This window comes from Poecile atricapillus, chromosome 33 (assembly GCF_030490865.1).
Source record: "Poecile atricapillus isolate bPoeAtr1 chromosome 33, bPoeAtr1.hap1, whole genome shotgun sequence".
Lineage (NCBI taxonomy): Eukaryota > Metazoa > Chordata > Aves > Passeriformes > Paridae > Poecile > Poecile atricapillus.
In genome coordinates, this window is record NC_081281.1 from 1,156,064 (window position 1) to 1,171,840 (window position 15,777).

At 54.5% G+C, this 15,777-nt stretch overlaps 3 protein-coding genes across 7 annotated transcripts in view; 2 read left to right on the forward strand and 1 right to left on the reverse strand.

Moving 5' to 3' along the window:
• The first annotated feature begins 2,516 nt into the window (after window positions 1–2,516).
• LOC131590404 (uncharacterized) lies at window positions 2,517–5,157 on the forward strand. 5 transcript variants are annotated; one of them, XM_058860449.1, is made up of 3 exons: window positions 2,519–3,546; window positions 4,473–4,483; window positions 4,711–5,157. In XM_058860449.1, exons 1-3 carry the CDS (start codon window positions 2,940–2,942, stop codon window positions 5,155–5,157), a joined length of 1,065 nt encoding a protein of 354 aa, XP_058716432.1. In that variant the 5' UTR covers window positions 2,519–2,939. The 5 variants fall into 5 exon arrangements, with proteins under 5 accessions (XP_058716434.1, XP_058716435.1, XP_058716433.1 ...); XM_058860448.1 differs by lacking the exon at window positions 4,473–4,483 and adding an exon at window positions 4,051–4,158 and having other exon boundaries at window positions 2,521–3,546; window positions 4,605–5,032; XM_058860451.1 differs by lacking the exons at window positions 4,473–4,483; window positions 4,711–5,157 and adding an exon at window positions 3,952–4,456 and having other exon boundaries at window positions 2,517–3,921.
• VPS72 (vacuolar protein sorting 72 homolog) lies at window positions 4,688–11,668 on the reverse strand. The gene is made up of 6 exons (XM_058860453.1): window positions 11,511–11,668; window positions 9,089–9,241; window positions 8,885–8,996; window positions 7,875–8,054; window positions 6,833–6,974; window positions 4,688–5,859 (listed from the first exon to the last, which is right to left on the reverse strand). Exons 1-6 carry the CDS (start codon window positions 11,625–11,627, stop codon window positions 5,484–5,486), a joined length of 1,080 nt encoding a protein of 359 aa, XP_058716436.1. The 5' UTR covers window positions 11,628–11,668; the 3' UTR covers window positions 4,688–5,483.
• Window positions 11,669–12,485: 817 nt separating this feature from the next.
• Window positions 12,486–15,777, forward strand: part of PIP5K1A (phosphatidylinositol-4-phosphate 5-kinase type 1 alpha) — a 32,235-nt gene continuing 28,943 nt past the window's right edge. Inside the window, exons 1-2 of the mRNA XM_058860461.1 lie at window positions 12,486–12,567; window positions 15,624–15,658. Of these exons, the coding sequence (XP_058716444.1) occupies window positions 12,504–12,567; window positions 15,624–15,658 (99 nt within the window). The 5' untranslated portion in view covers window positions 12,486–12,503. The remainder of the gene's footprint in view (window positions 12,568–15,623; window positions 15,659–15,777) is intronic.

A 15,777-nucleotide genomic window follows, 5' to 3' on the forward strand; every position in this document is an offset into this window, starting at 1 on the left:
GATCCCAAAAACCTCCAGGGAAAAAGGGAGAGGATCCTTCTGAACCCTATAAACCTGATCCCTAAAAACTGATCCCAAAAACCTCCGGGGAAAAAGGGAGAGGATCCTTCTGAACCCTATAAACCTGATCCCAAAAACCTGATCCCAAAAACCTGATCCCAAAAACCTGATCCCAAAAACCTCCGGGGAAAAAGGGAGAGGATCCTTCCGAACCCTATAAACCTGATCCCAAAAACCTGATCCCAAAAACCTCTGGGAAAAGGGAGAGGGGATCCTTCCCAATCCCATAAACCTGATCCCAAAAACCTGATCCCAAAAACCTGATCCCAAAAACCTCCAGGGAAAAAGGGAGAGGATCCTTCTGAACCCTATAAACCTGATCCCAAAAACCTGATCCCAAAAACCTGATCCCAAAAACCTCCGGGGAAAGGGAAAGGATCCTTCCCAATCCCATAAACCTGATCCCAAAAACCTGTGGGAAAAGCAGAGGGGATCCTTCTGAACCCTATAAACCTGATCCCAAAAACTTGATCCCAAAAACCTCTGGGAAAAGGGAGAGGATCCTTCTGAACCCTATAAACCTGATCCCAAAACCTGATCCCCAAAACCTGATCCCAAAAACCTCCAGGGAAAGGGAGAGGGGATCATTCCCAATCCTATAAACCTGATCCCAAAACCTGATCCCAAAAACCTGATCCCAAAACCTGATCCCAAAAACCTCCAGGGAAAGGGAGAGGGGATCCTTCCCAATCCTATAAACCAGATCCCAAAACCTGATCCCAAAAACCTCCAGGGAAAAAGGGAGAGGATCCTTCTGAACCCTATAAACCTGATCCCAAAAACCTGATCCCAAAAACCTCTGGGGAAAGGAGAGGGGATCCTTCCCAATCCCATAAACCTGATCCCAAAAACCTGATCCCAAAACCAGCCCGGGAAAAAGGGAGAGGGGATCCTTCCCAATCCTATAAACCTGATCCCAAAACCTGATCCCAAAAACCTGATCCCAAAAACCTCTGGGAAAAGGGAGAGAGGATCCTTCCCAATCCTATAAATCCAAATGGGGTTTGGGGGGAGCTGGGAATGAATTTTGTGGGATCTTTGGGAAAACTGGATCCTATAAACTTTATTTTAGGATTTTCTGGGAAAAGGGATCCCACAAACTGTTTATAGGGTAAATAAAGGGTTTGTGAGCCTGGTTTATTGTAGGATTTACTGGAAAAAAGGGGTTTCCACCCCAAATTTCCTGTAGGATTTCCTGGAAAAAAGGGGATCCAACCTCAAATTTTGTAGGATTTCCTGGAAAAAGGGGATCCCAGCCCATATTTCCTGTAGGATTTCCAGGAAAAAGGGGATCCCACCCCATATTTCCTGTAGGATTTCCTGGAAAAAGGGGATCCCACCTCAAATTTCCTGTAGGATTTCCTGGAAAAAGGGGATCCCACCCCATATTTCCTGTAGGATTTCCTGGAAAAAGGGGATTCCACCTCAAATTTTGTAGGATTTCGTGGAAAAAGGGAATCTCACCCCAAATTTCCTGTAGGATTTCCTGGAAAAAGGGGATCCCACCCCATATTTCCTGTAGGATTTCCTGGAAAAGGGGGATCCCACCTCAAATTTTGTAGGATTTCCTGGAAAAAGGGGATCCCACCCCATTTTTTTAGGATCTCTCACCACCCCACCCAAACCAACCCCAACTCCACTTTATTCCCTCCTCCAACGCCCCCGGTGAAGAGTGACCCCAAAAAAAAAAACCCCAAAAAACCCCACTCTGGGTGATCCCATATCCCTAAATCCCAAATCCCAACGTCCTGAGATCCCAACACCCCAAAATTCCGGGATTTCAGGCACTGGGAACAATTTGATGATGATTTTTCTGTCGTTCTGGGTGGGAGTTCCTCAACGAAACCATCGCTGTGGGTGAGCCCATCTCCCAAAATCCCAAACCCTGAAACCCCAAACATCCCAAATCCCAAAATCCCTAAATCCCAAAGCCCCAACATCCCAGAATTCCAGGATTCCAGACACTGGGAATGTTTTGTTTGATGATGAATTTCTGCTGTTTGGGATGGGAACTCCTCAACGAAACCATCGCTGTGGGTGAGCCCATCTCCCAAAATCCCAAACCCTGAAACCCCAAACATCCCAAATCCCAAAATCCCAGAATCCCAACATCCCAAATCCCAATATCCCAATGCCCCAACATCCCAAAATCCCGGGATTTCAGGCACTGGGAATGTTTCATTTGATGATGAAATTTCTGCTGTTTGGGATGGGAACTGCTCAACGAAACCATCGCTGTGGATGAGCCCATCTCCCAAAATCCCAAACCCTGAAACCCCAAACATCCCAAGTCCCAAAATCCCTAAATCCCAAAGCCCCAACATCCCAGAATTCCAGGATTTCAGACACTGGGAATGTTTCATTTGATGACGAAATTTCTGTTGTTTGGGATGGGAGCTCCTCAACGAAACCATCGCTGTGGATGAGCCCAAAATCCCAAACCCTGAAACCCAAACATCCCAAATCCCAAATCCTGAAACCCAAACATCCCAAATCCCAAAATCCCAAAGCCCAAACATCCCAAAATCCCGGGATTTCAGGATTTCAGGCACTGGGAACGCTTCATTCCACAACCATTTCCTGATGCTCTTCCCGGTCGCTCCTCAAGGAAACGATCGCCGCCGTCCACGCCGATATCCCGATCCCGCCAAATCCCAAATCCCAAAACCCCACACATCCCAAATCCCAATGCCCCAGAATCCCAAAATCCTGGGATTTCAGGCACTGGGAACGCTTCATTCCACGACCATTTCCTGCCGCTCTTCCCGGTCGCTCCTCAAGGAAACCATCACCGCTGTCCACGCCGATATCCCGATCCCGCCAAATCCCAAACATCCCAAAACCCCAAACATCCCAAATCCCAAAATCCCTAAATCCCAATGCCCCAACACCCCAGAATCCCAAAATCCCAAATCCCAAAATTCCAGGATTTCAGGCACTGGGAACGCTTCATTCCACAACCATTTCCTGCCGCTCTTCCCGGGAGCTCCTCAAGGAAACGATCGCCGCCGTCCACGCCGATATCCCGATCCCGCCAAATCCCAAATCCCAAAATCCCAAAACCCCAAACATCCCAAATCCCAATGACCCAGAATCCCAAAATCCCAACACTCCAGAATCCCAAAATCCCGGGATTTCAGGCACTGGGAACATTTCATTCCACAACCATTTCCTGCCGCTCTTCCCGGTCGCTCCTCAAGGAAACGATCGCCGCCGTCCACGCCGATATCCCGATCCCGCCAAATCCCAAATCCCGGGATTCCAACATCCCAAAATCCCAATATCCCAATGCCCCAACATCCCAAAATCCTGGGATTTCAGGCACTGGGAACGCTTCATTCCACAACCATTTCCTGCCGCTCTTCCCGGTCGCTCCTCAAGGAAACCATCGCCGCCGTCCACGCCGATATCCCGATCCCGCCAAATCCCAAATCCCGGGATTCCAACATCCCAAAATCCCTGAATCCCGGGATTCCAGGATTTCAGGCGCTGGGCACGCTCTGCTTGATGACGATTTTCTGCCTCCCCGGGCGCGGCGCTGCGGCGGGGCTGTCGCTGCTCCCCGCCATGGCGGCGGCGCTGGGCAGCCCGTGCGCGGTGATGTATTTGCGGTACGCCTCGCGGATGATGCGGAAGGCGCGGGCGTTGGAGTAGGGGATGTCGGTGATGGGATCCCAAATCCCAGAACCCCAAACATCCCAAATCCCAAAATCCCAATGCCCCAACATCCCAAAATTCCCGGATTTCAGGCACTGGGAATGTTTCGTTTGATGATGAAATTTCTGCTGTTTGGGATGGGAACTCCTCAACGAAACCATCGCTGTGGATGAGCCCATCTCCCAAAATCCCAAACCCTGAAACCCCAAACATCCCAAATCCCAAATCCTGAAACCCAAACATCCCAAATCCCAAATCCTGAAACCCAAACATCCCAAATCCCAAAATCCCTAAATCCCAACACCCCAGATCCCCAAAATCCCGGGATTTCAGGCACTGGGAATGTTTCATTCCACGACCATTTCCTGCCGCTCTTCCCGGTCGCTCCTCAAGGAAACGATCGCCGCCGTCCACGCCGATATCCCGATCCCGCCAAATCCCAGAATTCCAACATCCCAAAATCCCAGGATTCCAGGATTTCAGGCGCTGGGCACGCTCTGCTTGATGACGATTTTCTGCCTCCCCGGGCGCGGCGCTGCGGCGGGGCTCTCTCCGCTCCCCGCCATGGCGGCGGCGCTGGGCAGCCCGTGCGCGGTGATGTATTTGCGGTACGCCTCGCGGATGATGCGGAAGGCGCGGGCGTTGGAGTAGGGGATGTCGGTGATGGGATCCCAAATCCCAGAACCCCAAACATCCCAAATCCCCAAATCCCAATGCCCCAACACCCCAGAATTCCCGGGATTTCAGGATTTCAGGCACTGGGAATGTTTCATTTGATGACGAAATTTCTGTTGTTTGGGATGGGAGCTCCTCAACGAAACCATCGCTGTGGATGAGCCCAAAATCCCAAACCCTGAAACCCAAACATCCCAAATCCCAAAATCCCTAAATCCCAACATCCCAAATCCCAAAATCCCAGAATCCCAACATCCCAAATCCCAAAATCCCAACACCCCAACATCCCAAAATCCCAGGATTCCAGGCACTGGGAACGCTTCATTCCACAACCATTTCCTGCCGCTCTTCCCGGTCGCTCCTCAAGGAAACCATCGCCGCCGTCCACGCCGATATCCCGATCCCGCCAAATCCCAAATCCCGGGATTCCAACATCCCAAAATCCCTGAATCCCGGGATTCCAGGATTTCAGGCGCTGGGCACGCTCTGCTTGATGACGATTTTCTGCCTCCCCGGGCGCGGCGCTGCGGCGGGGCTGTCGCTGCTCCCCGCCATGGCGGCGGCGCTGGGCAGCCCGTGCGCGGTGATGTATTTGCGGTACGCCTCGCGGATGATGCGGAAGGCGCGGGCGTTGGAGTAGGGGATGTCGGTGATGGGATCCCAAATCCCAGAACCCCAAACATCCCAAATCCCCAAATCCCAAAGCCCCAACATCCCAAAATCCCAGAATTCCAGGATTTCAGACACGGGGAATGTTTCATTTGATGACGAAATTTCTGTTGTTTGGGATGGGAGCTCCTCAACGAAACCATCGCTGTGGATGAGCCCAAAATCCCAAACCCTGAAACCCAAACATCCCAAATCCCAAAATCCCTAAACCCCAACAACCCAAATCCCAAATCCCAAAATCCCAACACTCCAGAATCCCAAAATCCTGGGATTTCAGGCACTGGGAACATTTCATTCCACAACCATTTCCTGCCGCTCTTCCCGGTCGCTCCTCAAGGAAACGATCGCCGCCGTCCACGCCGATATCCCGATCCCGCCAAATCCCAAATCCCGGGATTCCAACATCCCCAAATCCCGGGATTTCAGGCGCTGGGCACGCTCTGCTTGATGACGATTTTCTGCCTCCCCGGGCGCGGCGCTGCGGCGGGGCTGTCGCTGCTCCCCGCCATGGCGGCGGCGCTGGGCAGCCCGTGCGCGGTGATGTATTTGCGGTACGCCTCGCGGATGATGCGGAAGGCGCGGGCGTTGGAGTAGGGGATGTCGGTGATGGGATCGCGGTAGAGCGCCGGTTTGTGGGTGACCGGGCACAGCTCCCGCACCGGCAGCCGCGGCGCTTTGGATTTGGGGAAGCAGCGCTCGAAGGTGGCGTCGTCGCTGAAGGAGATGAAGGTGCGGGAGCATTTCCCGGCGGGTAACGGGGAGGAGGAGGAGGAGGAGGAGTGGGAGTCGGGATCCAGCCTGGAATGACAGAGGGAGAGGGGTGGGAGGGTGATGGAAGATGAAGGGTTTGGGGGGAAGAGGTGGTGACCCCAAAAACTGAGGTTCCGAGGGGATTTGGGATCAGAAAACTGCCCCCAAAAACTGAGGTTCCAGTGGGATTTGGGATGGTCAAACTGTCCCTAAAAACTGAGATTCCGATGGGATTTGGGATCACAAAACTGCCCCCAAAAACTGAGATTCCAGTGAGATTTGGAATGGTCAAACTGCCCCCAAAAACCAAGATTCCAATGGGACTTGGGACGGTCAAACTGTCCCCAAAAACTGCAATTCCAGTGGGATTTGGGATCATCAAACTGTCCCCAAAAACTGAGATTCCAGTGGGATTTGGGATCATCAAGGTGTCCCCAAAAACTGAGGTTCCAGTGGGATTTGGGATGGCCAAAAACTGCAATTCCAAAGGGATTTGGGATCACAAAACTGCCCCCAAAAACTGAGATTTCAGTGGGATTTGGGGCCTCAGAAACTGAGATTCCAAGGGGATTTGGGATGGTCAAACTGTCCCCAAAAACTGCAATTCCAATCGGATTTGGGATGGCAAAAAACTGTGGTTCCAAGGGGATTTGGGATGGTCAAACTGCCCCCAAAAACTGCAATTCCAGTGGGATTTGGGATGGTCAATCTGTCCCCAAAAACTGAAATTCCAGTGGGATTTGGGATGGCCAAAAACTGCAATTCCAATGGGATTTGGGATGGTCAAACTGTCCCCAAAAACTGAGATTCCAGTGGGATTTGTTTGGGATCCGAGGAGCCCTGGGTTGGGATTCAGCCCCCAAATCCACCCCACAAAATGGGAATTTTGGGATTTGAGGAGCTCTGGGTTGGGATTCAGCCCCCAAATCCGGGAATTTTGGGAAGGGGGAGCCCTGCCCAACCCCTGGAGCAGCTCCGGGGGCGGATCCGCGCTGGGATTTGGGATGGGGGTGCCGCTCACCCCTCGACGTCCACGGGGTCGTCGCGGCCAGGCTCGGGCAGGAGGGGCATGGTCAGGGACCAGTAACGGATGACGGGCCCCACGATCTTCCTCTTCTTCTGCACTTGCTTCTTCTTGTCGGCCTCCAGGCGCTCATAGTTCTCTGGGATCGGGAATGGGATCGGGAATGGGATCGGGAATGGGATTGGGAATGGGATCGGGAGTGGGATCGGGAATGGGATCGGGAATGGGATCAGGAATGGGATCGGGAATGGGATCGGGAATGGGATCGGGAATGGGACCGGGGAACGGATCATGGTGATGTTACAGCACGGCCAGCTCTGATCCCAGGAGCCCTGGGGAATTCCTGGGATTCCTGGGCAATTCCTGGGATCCCTGGGGAGCTCCTGGGATCCCTGAGGAATTCCTGGGAGCCCTGGGGAGCTCCTGGGATCCCTGGGGAATTCCTGGGATTCCTGGGCAATTCCTGGGATCCCTGGGCAATTCCTGGGATCCCTGGGGAGCTCCTGGGATCCCTGGGCAATTCCTGGGATCCCTGGGCAATTCCTGGGAGCCCCGTGTTGTTCCCAGTGTCTCTGTCTCATTTCCACTGTCCTGGTGCCATTCCTCAGGTTCCTGTCCCATTCCCAGTATCCCATTCCCAGTATCCCAGGATCCCATTCCCATTCCCAGTATCCCATTCCCATTCCCAGTATCCTATTCCCAATCCCATTATCCCATTCCCAGTATCCCATTCCCATTCCTGGCTCACCCAGGGATCGCAGGTTGATCTCCTCGGTGATCCCATTCCTATTATCCCATTCCCAGTATCCCATTCCCAATCCCAGGATCCCATTCCCAGTATCCCATTCCCAGGATCCCATTCCCGATCCCAGCTCACCCAGGGATCGCAGGTTGATCTCCTCGGTGATCCCATTCCCAGTATCCCATTCCCAGTATCCCATTCCCGATCCCAGCTCACCCAGGGATCGCAGGTTGATCTCCTCGGTGATCCCATTCCCAGTATCCCATTCCCATTATCCCATTCCCATTCCCAGCTCACCCAGGGATCGCAGGTTGATCTCCTCGGTGATCTTGGCCTCTTCCAGCAGCTCCTCCTGGGTCAGAGGCCTCTCGTAGTTGGGGCCTCCCTTTTTCCTCTTGGATTGCACCTGGCGCTCCTGGAGCCGCAGGAACGTCTGCCGGGTGTGCTCCGTGGTGGACTGCCGCATGTGCTTCCGGCCTGCGGGAATTCCGGGAATACCGGAGCGCTGGGAATGCCGGGAACGCTCCCACGGCATCCCTGGGATCACCCAGAGATCCCCAGCCCAGCCCCTGGGGAACCAGAGGCTCTCCCAGAGGGTCCCATTTCCAGCTGGGATCACCAGGAGATCCCTGAGATCCCAATTCCTGGAAAAGCAGGAACTTTTCCTGACAAACCCAATTCCAGCTGGGATTACCAAGACTCTGCTCCCACCCTGTTCCCACCCTTCCCACCCCATTCCCACCCCATTCCCACCATTCCCACCCCATTCCCTCCATTTCCAGCCCATTCCCAGCTGTTCACACCCCATTCCCACCCCATTCCCAGCCATTCCCACCTCATTCCCAGCCATTCCCACCTCATTCCCACCATGTTCCCACCCCATTCCCCCCATTCCCACCCCATTCCCAGCCATTCCCACCCTATTCCCAGCCCATTCCCACCTCATTCCCAGCCATTCCCACCTCATTCCCACCATGTTCCCACCCTATTCCCAGCCCATTCCCACCTCATTCCCAGCCATTCCCACCTCATTCCCAGCCATTCCCACCCCATTCCCAGCCATTCCCACCCCATTCCCAACTATTCCCACCCCATTCCCAGCTATTCCTACCCCATTCCCACCCCATTCCCAGCCATTCCCACCTCATTCCCACCCCATTCCCACCACATTCCCTCCATTCCCACCCCATTCCCACCTCATTCCCAGCCATTCCCACCCCATTCCCAGCCCATTCCCAGCCATTCCCAGCCATTCCCACCCCATTCCCACGCCATTCCCCCCATTCCCAGCCCATTCCCACACTCACTGTCTCCCACATCCTCCTGCAGCTCCAAGGGCACGGATTTCACCTCCCGGCTTTTCTGGGCTCCTCCCCGCGTCCCCTCCGCCTTCTTGGCCCGGAGGCTCTTGAGCGGCTCCTGAAGGCCACAAACAGAGGATGGAAACACAAATCCCACCCCGAAATTCCGGATTTGGGGCCGTTTTTCCCGGGATTCAAAGGGCTGGGTACCCGGTAGGCCTTGGTGAGGACGCGGCGGCGGCGCCGGGGCTCGGCCTCGTCCTGCTCCGAGCCCGGCTCGTCGCCCTCGTCGATGTCGAAGTCCGAGTCCACCTCGTCATCGCTGTCCGAGTGCTCCCCGCGGTACTCGTCATCCCCGGATTCCTGTGGGAATGTTGGGAATGTTGGAAATGTGGGATTGGAGCCGTCCTGAGGGCTCTCATCATCCCTGGATTCCTTTGGGATGTTGGGAATGTGGGATTTGAGCCGCCCTGTGAGTGTTCATCATCCCCAGAGTTCTTTGGGATGTTGGGAATGTTGGGAATGTGGGATTGGAGCCGTCCTGAGGGCTCTCATCATTCCCAGATTCCTTTGGGATGTTGGGAATGTGGGATTGGAGCTGCTCTGAGGGCCCTCATCATTCCCAGATCCCTTTGGGATGTTGGGAATGTTGGATTGGAGCTGCCCTGAGAGTGTTCATCATCCCCAGAGTCCTTTGGGATGTTGGGAATGTGGGATTGGAGCTGCCCTCAGGGCGCTCATCATCCCTGGATTCCTTTGGGATGTTGGGAATGTGGGATTGGAGCTGCCCTGAGGGCTCTCATCATCCCCAGATTCCTGTGGGAATGTTGGGAATGTGGGATTGGAGCCGTCCTGAGGGCTCTCATCATTCCCAGATTCCTTTGGGATGTTGGGAATGTGGGATTGGAGCCGCCCTGAGGGCTCTCATCATTCCCAGATTTCTCTGGGATGTTGGGAATGTGGGATTGGAGCTGCTCTGAGGGTGCTCATCATCCCTGGATTCCTTTGGGATGTTGGGAATGTTGGGAATGTGGGATTGGAGCTGCTCTGAGGGCTCTCATCATTCCCAGATTCCTTTGGGATGTTGGGAATGTGGGATTGGAGCTGCCCTGAGAGTGTTCATCATCCCCAGAGTCCTTTGGGATGTTGGGAATGTTGGGAATATGGGATTGGAGCTGCCCTCAGGGTGCTCATCATCCCTGAATTCCTCTGGAATGTTGGGAATGTGGGATTGGAGCTGCCCTCAGGGCCCTCATCATCCCTGGATCCCTTTGGGATGTTGGGAATGTGGGATTTGAGCCGCCCTGAGAGTGTTCATCATCCCTGGATTCCTCTGGGATGTTGGGAATGTTGGGAATGTGGGATTGGAGCTGCCCTGAGGGCTCTCATCATTCCCAGATTTCTCTGGAATGTTGGGAATGTTGGATTGGAGCTGCCCTAAGGGTGCTCATCATCCCTGGATTCCTCTGGAATGTTGGGAATGTGGGATTGGAGCTGCCCTGAGGGCCCTCATCATTCCCAGATTCCTCTGGGATGTTGGGAATGTGGGTTTGGAGCTGCCCTGAGAGTGTTCATCATCCCTGGATTCCTTTGGGATGTTGGGAATGTGGGATTGAAACCGCCCTGAGAGTGTTCATCATCCCCAGAGTCCTTTGGGATGTTGGGAATGTGGGATTGGAGCTGCCCTCAGGGTGCTCATCATCCCTGGATTCCTTTGGGATGTTGGGAATGTTGGGAATGTGGGATTGGAGCTGCCCTGAGGGCTCTCATCATTCCCAGATTTCTCTGGGATGTTGGGAATGTTGGATTGGAGCTGCCCTGAGGGCTCTCATCATCCCTGGATCCCTTTGGGATGTTGGGAATGTTGGGAATGTGGGATTGGAGCCACTCTGAGGGTGCTCATCATTCCAGGATTCCTCTGGGATGTTGGGAATGTGGGATTGGAGCCACTCTGAGGGTGCTCATCATTCCAGGATTCCTTTGGGATGTTGGGAATGTTGGGAATATGGGATTGGAGCTGCCCTGAGGGCTCTCGTTGTCCCCAGATTTTTCTGGGATGTTGGGAATACGGGATTGGAGCTGCTTTGAGGGCTCTCATCATCCCCAAATTTCGTGGGACACAGGGACTGATATCCATGGAATCCCACCGAGGGATCCCCATGGAGCTCAGCATCCCTGGATTTTTCTGGGATTGTTGGGAATGTTGGGAATGTGGGATTGGAGCCGCCCTGAGGGCGCTCGTTGTCCCCAGATTTTTCTGGGAATGTTGGGAATGTTGGGAATAGGGGATTGGAACCGCCCTGAGGGCGCTCCTCATCCGTTATCCCGGAATCCCACCGGGATGGATCACCCGGGGAATCCCATGGATCCTCCAAAACCTCACCCCTGGATATCCCCACACCCCTGGGCATCCCCGCATTCCCTGGAAACCTCCGCATTCCCTGGAAATCTCCGCATTCCCTGGAAATCCTCGCTCGGGACCCCGCGCCCCCCCCATTCCCCTCACGTTTTCCCGCCACTCCCCTCCCTCCCCTCAGAGCGCCGGGGGCGCGCGGGCCCCGCTCCCGCCGTCTCCGCCGCCTCCCCGCCGGCCCTGCGCCGCCTCCCGCCGCTCCCCGCCGGTGCCGCTCGCCTCGTTGAAGCCGCCGTAGGTGGTCTGGTAGAACTCGTCCTCCTCCTCGGCCTGGAGCAGCCCCGAGAGGCGATTCCCGGCCGTTCTCCGCGGGGCGCGGCCCTCGGCCAGGCTCATCTCGGCGCTCGGCTAAGCCGCCTGCCGGGGCCGCGCCCACCCGCCGCGCAGGGGAGAGAGAGCGAGCGCAGAGCGATGGATGGGGAGAGGGAGACACCGCGCGGGGAAAAAGGGGAAGTGCAGGGGTGACGTCATAGTGCGGAGTGACGTCACGGAACGGGTGTAAAGAGTTTTGCGCGCTCTGTGACGTCACGGGACGGGTGTTACGGTGTGACATCGCGGCGCGTCAAGGTTCTGTGTGCTCTGTGGCGTCATAATCGAGCGAGTCAACAATGTGACGTCACACGATGACGGCAACTTTGATCCCGTGACGTCATTAATGCGTCTCTCAGCATAAGGACGAAGCAACTTAATGATCTCACTGCTCTTAGTGACGTCACCCCAACCCTCCGCCCATCACGTGACACGCCGGGGGCGAATCCCACCGGGGACGGGCGGAGCGGCTGCCCCGAGCTGCGCATGCGCCGGGCGGGCCCGCCCGCGTGGCCCCCGCTCCCCCCCAGCGCCCGCGTGGGGCGCGCCGGGAGGGGCGTGGTTAAGCGCGAAAACCTGAGCGGATTTGCATAAAAAGGGGCGTGGCCGCGCGTGATTGGTGGGGCTGAGCACGGAGGGGGCGTGGTTAAGCGCGTAGAGGGCGGTGCGCATTAAAAAGAGGCGTGGTTTATTTGCATAGGGGGCGTGGTTTAGCCGCGAGGAGGCGGAGCCCTATGGGAAAAGGGGCGGGGCTAAAGAGCGAGCGGACCATATTAGGAGTGTCCACAGGCGGAAAGGGGCGTGGCTTTCCCAAAGAGGGCGTGGCTTTGTGGGCGTGGGCGTGGCCGGGCGTGGCGGGCGGGGGCGGGCTGAGGTTGGGGGGGGCGCAGCGCGGGCTCCAAGATGGCGGCGGCGGCGGCGGGGCCCGAGTCCGGCGGCAGCAGCGGCAGCAGCGGCGGCCTCGGCGGTACCGGCCGGGAACGGGGCCGGGGGGGCTCGGGGAGCGCTCCCGGGGGGCGGCCGGGGGGCGATCGGGGCGAGGGGAAGGGGTGGGGAGGGGGCGTGAGGGTGAGGGGGCTGTGAGGGCGTGAGGGGCTGAGGGGAATGGGAGATTCTGGGGAGCTGTGAGGGGACTTCGGGGGATTTATGAGGGGATTTGGGGGTTGCGAGGGGATTTTGGGGTTGCGAGGGGATTTGGGGGGTTTATGAGAGGATTTTGAGCGGTTATGAGGGGATTTGGGGGGTTGCGAGGGGATTTTAGGGAGTTATGAGGGGCTTTTGGGGGTTTATGAGGGGATTTTGGGGGGTTATGAGGGGATCTTGGGGTTTATGAGGGGATTTTGGGGGGTTATGAGGGGGATTTGAGGTTTATGAGGGGATCTTGGGGTTTATTAGGGGATTTTGGGGAGTTATGAGAGGATTTTGAGCGGTTATGAGGGGATTTGGGGGGTTACGAAGTGATTTGGGGGGTTGCGAGGGGATTTGGGGGAGTTAATGAGGGGATTTTGGGGAGTTATGAGGGGGATTTGGGGGTTTATGAGGGGATTTTGGAGAGTTATGAGAGAGTTTTGGGGTTTATGAGGGGATTTTGAGCGGTTGTGAGGGGATTTGGGGGGTTGCGAGGGGATTTTAGGGAGTTATGAGGGGGTTTTGGGGGTTTATGAGGGGATTTGGGGGTTATGAGAGAGTTTTGGGGGTTATGAGGGGATATTTGGGGTTTATGAGGGGATTTTGGGGGTTTATGAGGGGGTTTGGGGGTTTATGAGGGGATTTTAGGGAGCTATGAGGGGGTTTGGGGGTTTATGAGGGGATTTTAGGGAGTTATGAGGGGGATTTGGGGTTTATGAGGAGATTTTAGGGAGTTATGAGGGGATTTTGGGGTTTATGAGGGGATCTTGGGGTTTATGAGGGGATTTTGGGGAAGTTATGAGGGGATTTTGCGAGTTTATGAGGGGATTTGGGGGGTTATGAAAGAGTTTTGGGGTTTATGAGGGAATTTTGGGGTTGTGAGGGGATTTGGGGGAGTTCTGAGAGGATTTAGAAGGGTTATGAGGGGGGTTTGGGGTTTATGAGAGGATTTTGGGGGTTATGAGGTGATTTAGAAGGGTTCTGAGGGGATTTTGGGGTTTATGAGGAGATTTTAGGGAGTTATGAGGAGACTTCGGGGTTTATGAGGGGATTTTTGGGGGCACTTCGTGGGTTTTTGATGGGTTTCGGGGTGTGAGACCGAGGGGATTTTTGGGGGGCTCTTTTGGGGTGTGGAGCCCTCAGACTGACAAGGATTTTTTGGGGGTCTTTGAGGTATTTTTGGGGTTGAGCGGGCTTGGAGGAGTGAAGGTTTTTTTTGGGGTGTAAAACCATAGGATTAATAGGGATTTTTGAGGGGTCTTCAGGTGTTTTTGGGGCGTCTATGGGGTATTTTTGGGGGTGTAAAGCTGAGGAGTTTATAGGGATTTTTGTGGGATTTTTTGGGGGGGTCTGGGGGGGATTTTTGGGGTTTTTATGGGGATTTTTGGGGGGAGTGTGAGATTCTTTTGGGGAGAGGAGTCTGGAGCTTCTTGTGGGAATTTTGGGGGAGATCCGGAGCTTCCTGATGGAATTTTCGGGATTTTGGAGCTTCTGGATCTCCCTGAGTGAATTTTGGGGGGATTTGGATCTCTCTGAGTGAATTTTGGGGGGATTTGAAGCTTCCTGAGTGAATTTTGGGGGAGATCCGGAGCCTCCTGATGGGATTTCCTGGATTTTGGAGCTTCTGGATCTCCCTGAGTGAATTTTGGGGGGATTTGGAGCCTCCTGAGTGAATTTTGGGGGGATTTGAAGCTTCCTGAGTGAATTTTGGGGGGATTTGAAGCTTCCTGAGTGAATTTTGGGGGGATTTGAAGCTTCCTGAGGGAATTTTGGGGGGATTTGGAGCTTCCTGAGGGAATTTTGGGGGGATCTGGATCTCCCTGAATGAATTTTGTGGGGATTTGGAGCTTCCTGATGGAATTTTCGGGATTTTGGAGCTTCTGGATCTCCCTGAGTGAATTTTGGGGGGATTTGGAGCCTCCTGAGTGAATTTTGGGGGGATTTGGAGCTTCCTGAGTGAATTTTGTGGGGATTTGGAGCTTCCTGAGGGAATTTAGGGGAGATTTGAAGCTTCCTGATGGAATTTTGGGGGGATTTGGAGCTTCCTGATGGGATTTTGGGGGGATTTGGAGCTTCCTGGGAGTGTCTGAAGTGCCGTGGATGGGAGGGTCTGGACGCGACTTTTCCCTGGAAAAACCGAATTCCGAGTTTTCCTTTGGAAAACCTGGGAATGCACTGAGGGGGGGGGGGGGGTGGTTTGAGAGGCTGAGAATTCCCAAAATAAAAAGTGGGAATGGGGCGGGGAGGGAGAAGTCGGTGCCAGGGAAATCCGATTCCCCTTCCCGGTGACTCACGGGGGAGGGCTGGGAGCAGCTCCCGGGATCCCAAAATCCCAGAAAAATCCCAAAAAAGAGCCCGGGAACGGCGACAAAAAGGTGGAATTTGTTTGGATAAGCGGGAATGTGAGCCAGGGAAAGGGCTGGAAGCGCAGGCGGCACTCGGGAAATCGGGAATTCGCCGGCTCTGAGGTGTTTTTTAGGGATAAACCAGGGAATTTTTGGTTTCTGAAGCTGGGATTTTTCCTTTTCCTGGGGTTTTCCTGAACCTGGCAGAATTCCTGGGAGAATCCAGCCCTTTATCATGCTTTTTTTCAGCTCCAAATCGCCTTTTTCACCTTAAATTTTGGGCTCAGATCCATAAAAATTCCACTTGGCAAGAAGTTCTTTGCTCCTCACTTTTCCCTGGAAGGATTTAGGATCTGATCCCTGATTTTCTGACTTTTTATCCATGTTTTTTTTTTGGGAATTTGGAGGCCAGCAGCGTGTGGGGTTGGGATAATTCAATTTTTGCGTTTTCTGGGGTTTCTTCTTCTTTTCCTGGGGTTTTCCTGGGATTTTCCCGTGTTTTTCTGGGATTGATCCTCTCTGAGCGTGGATTTTTCCTTTCTTTTGGCAGGATCCAACACCTTCAAAAAATCCCTCACTCCCGAGGTGAGTTCCAGGCTGGGGAAATCCCAAATCCCAACTTTTCCTGCTCCTTTCCCAAGGTTTCCTGCTCATTTCCCAAGCCTGGATCGTTCCATGCCTGGAAATTCCCCAATTCCAGCTTT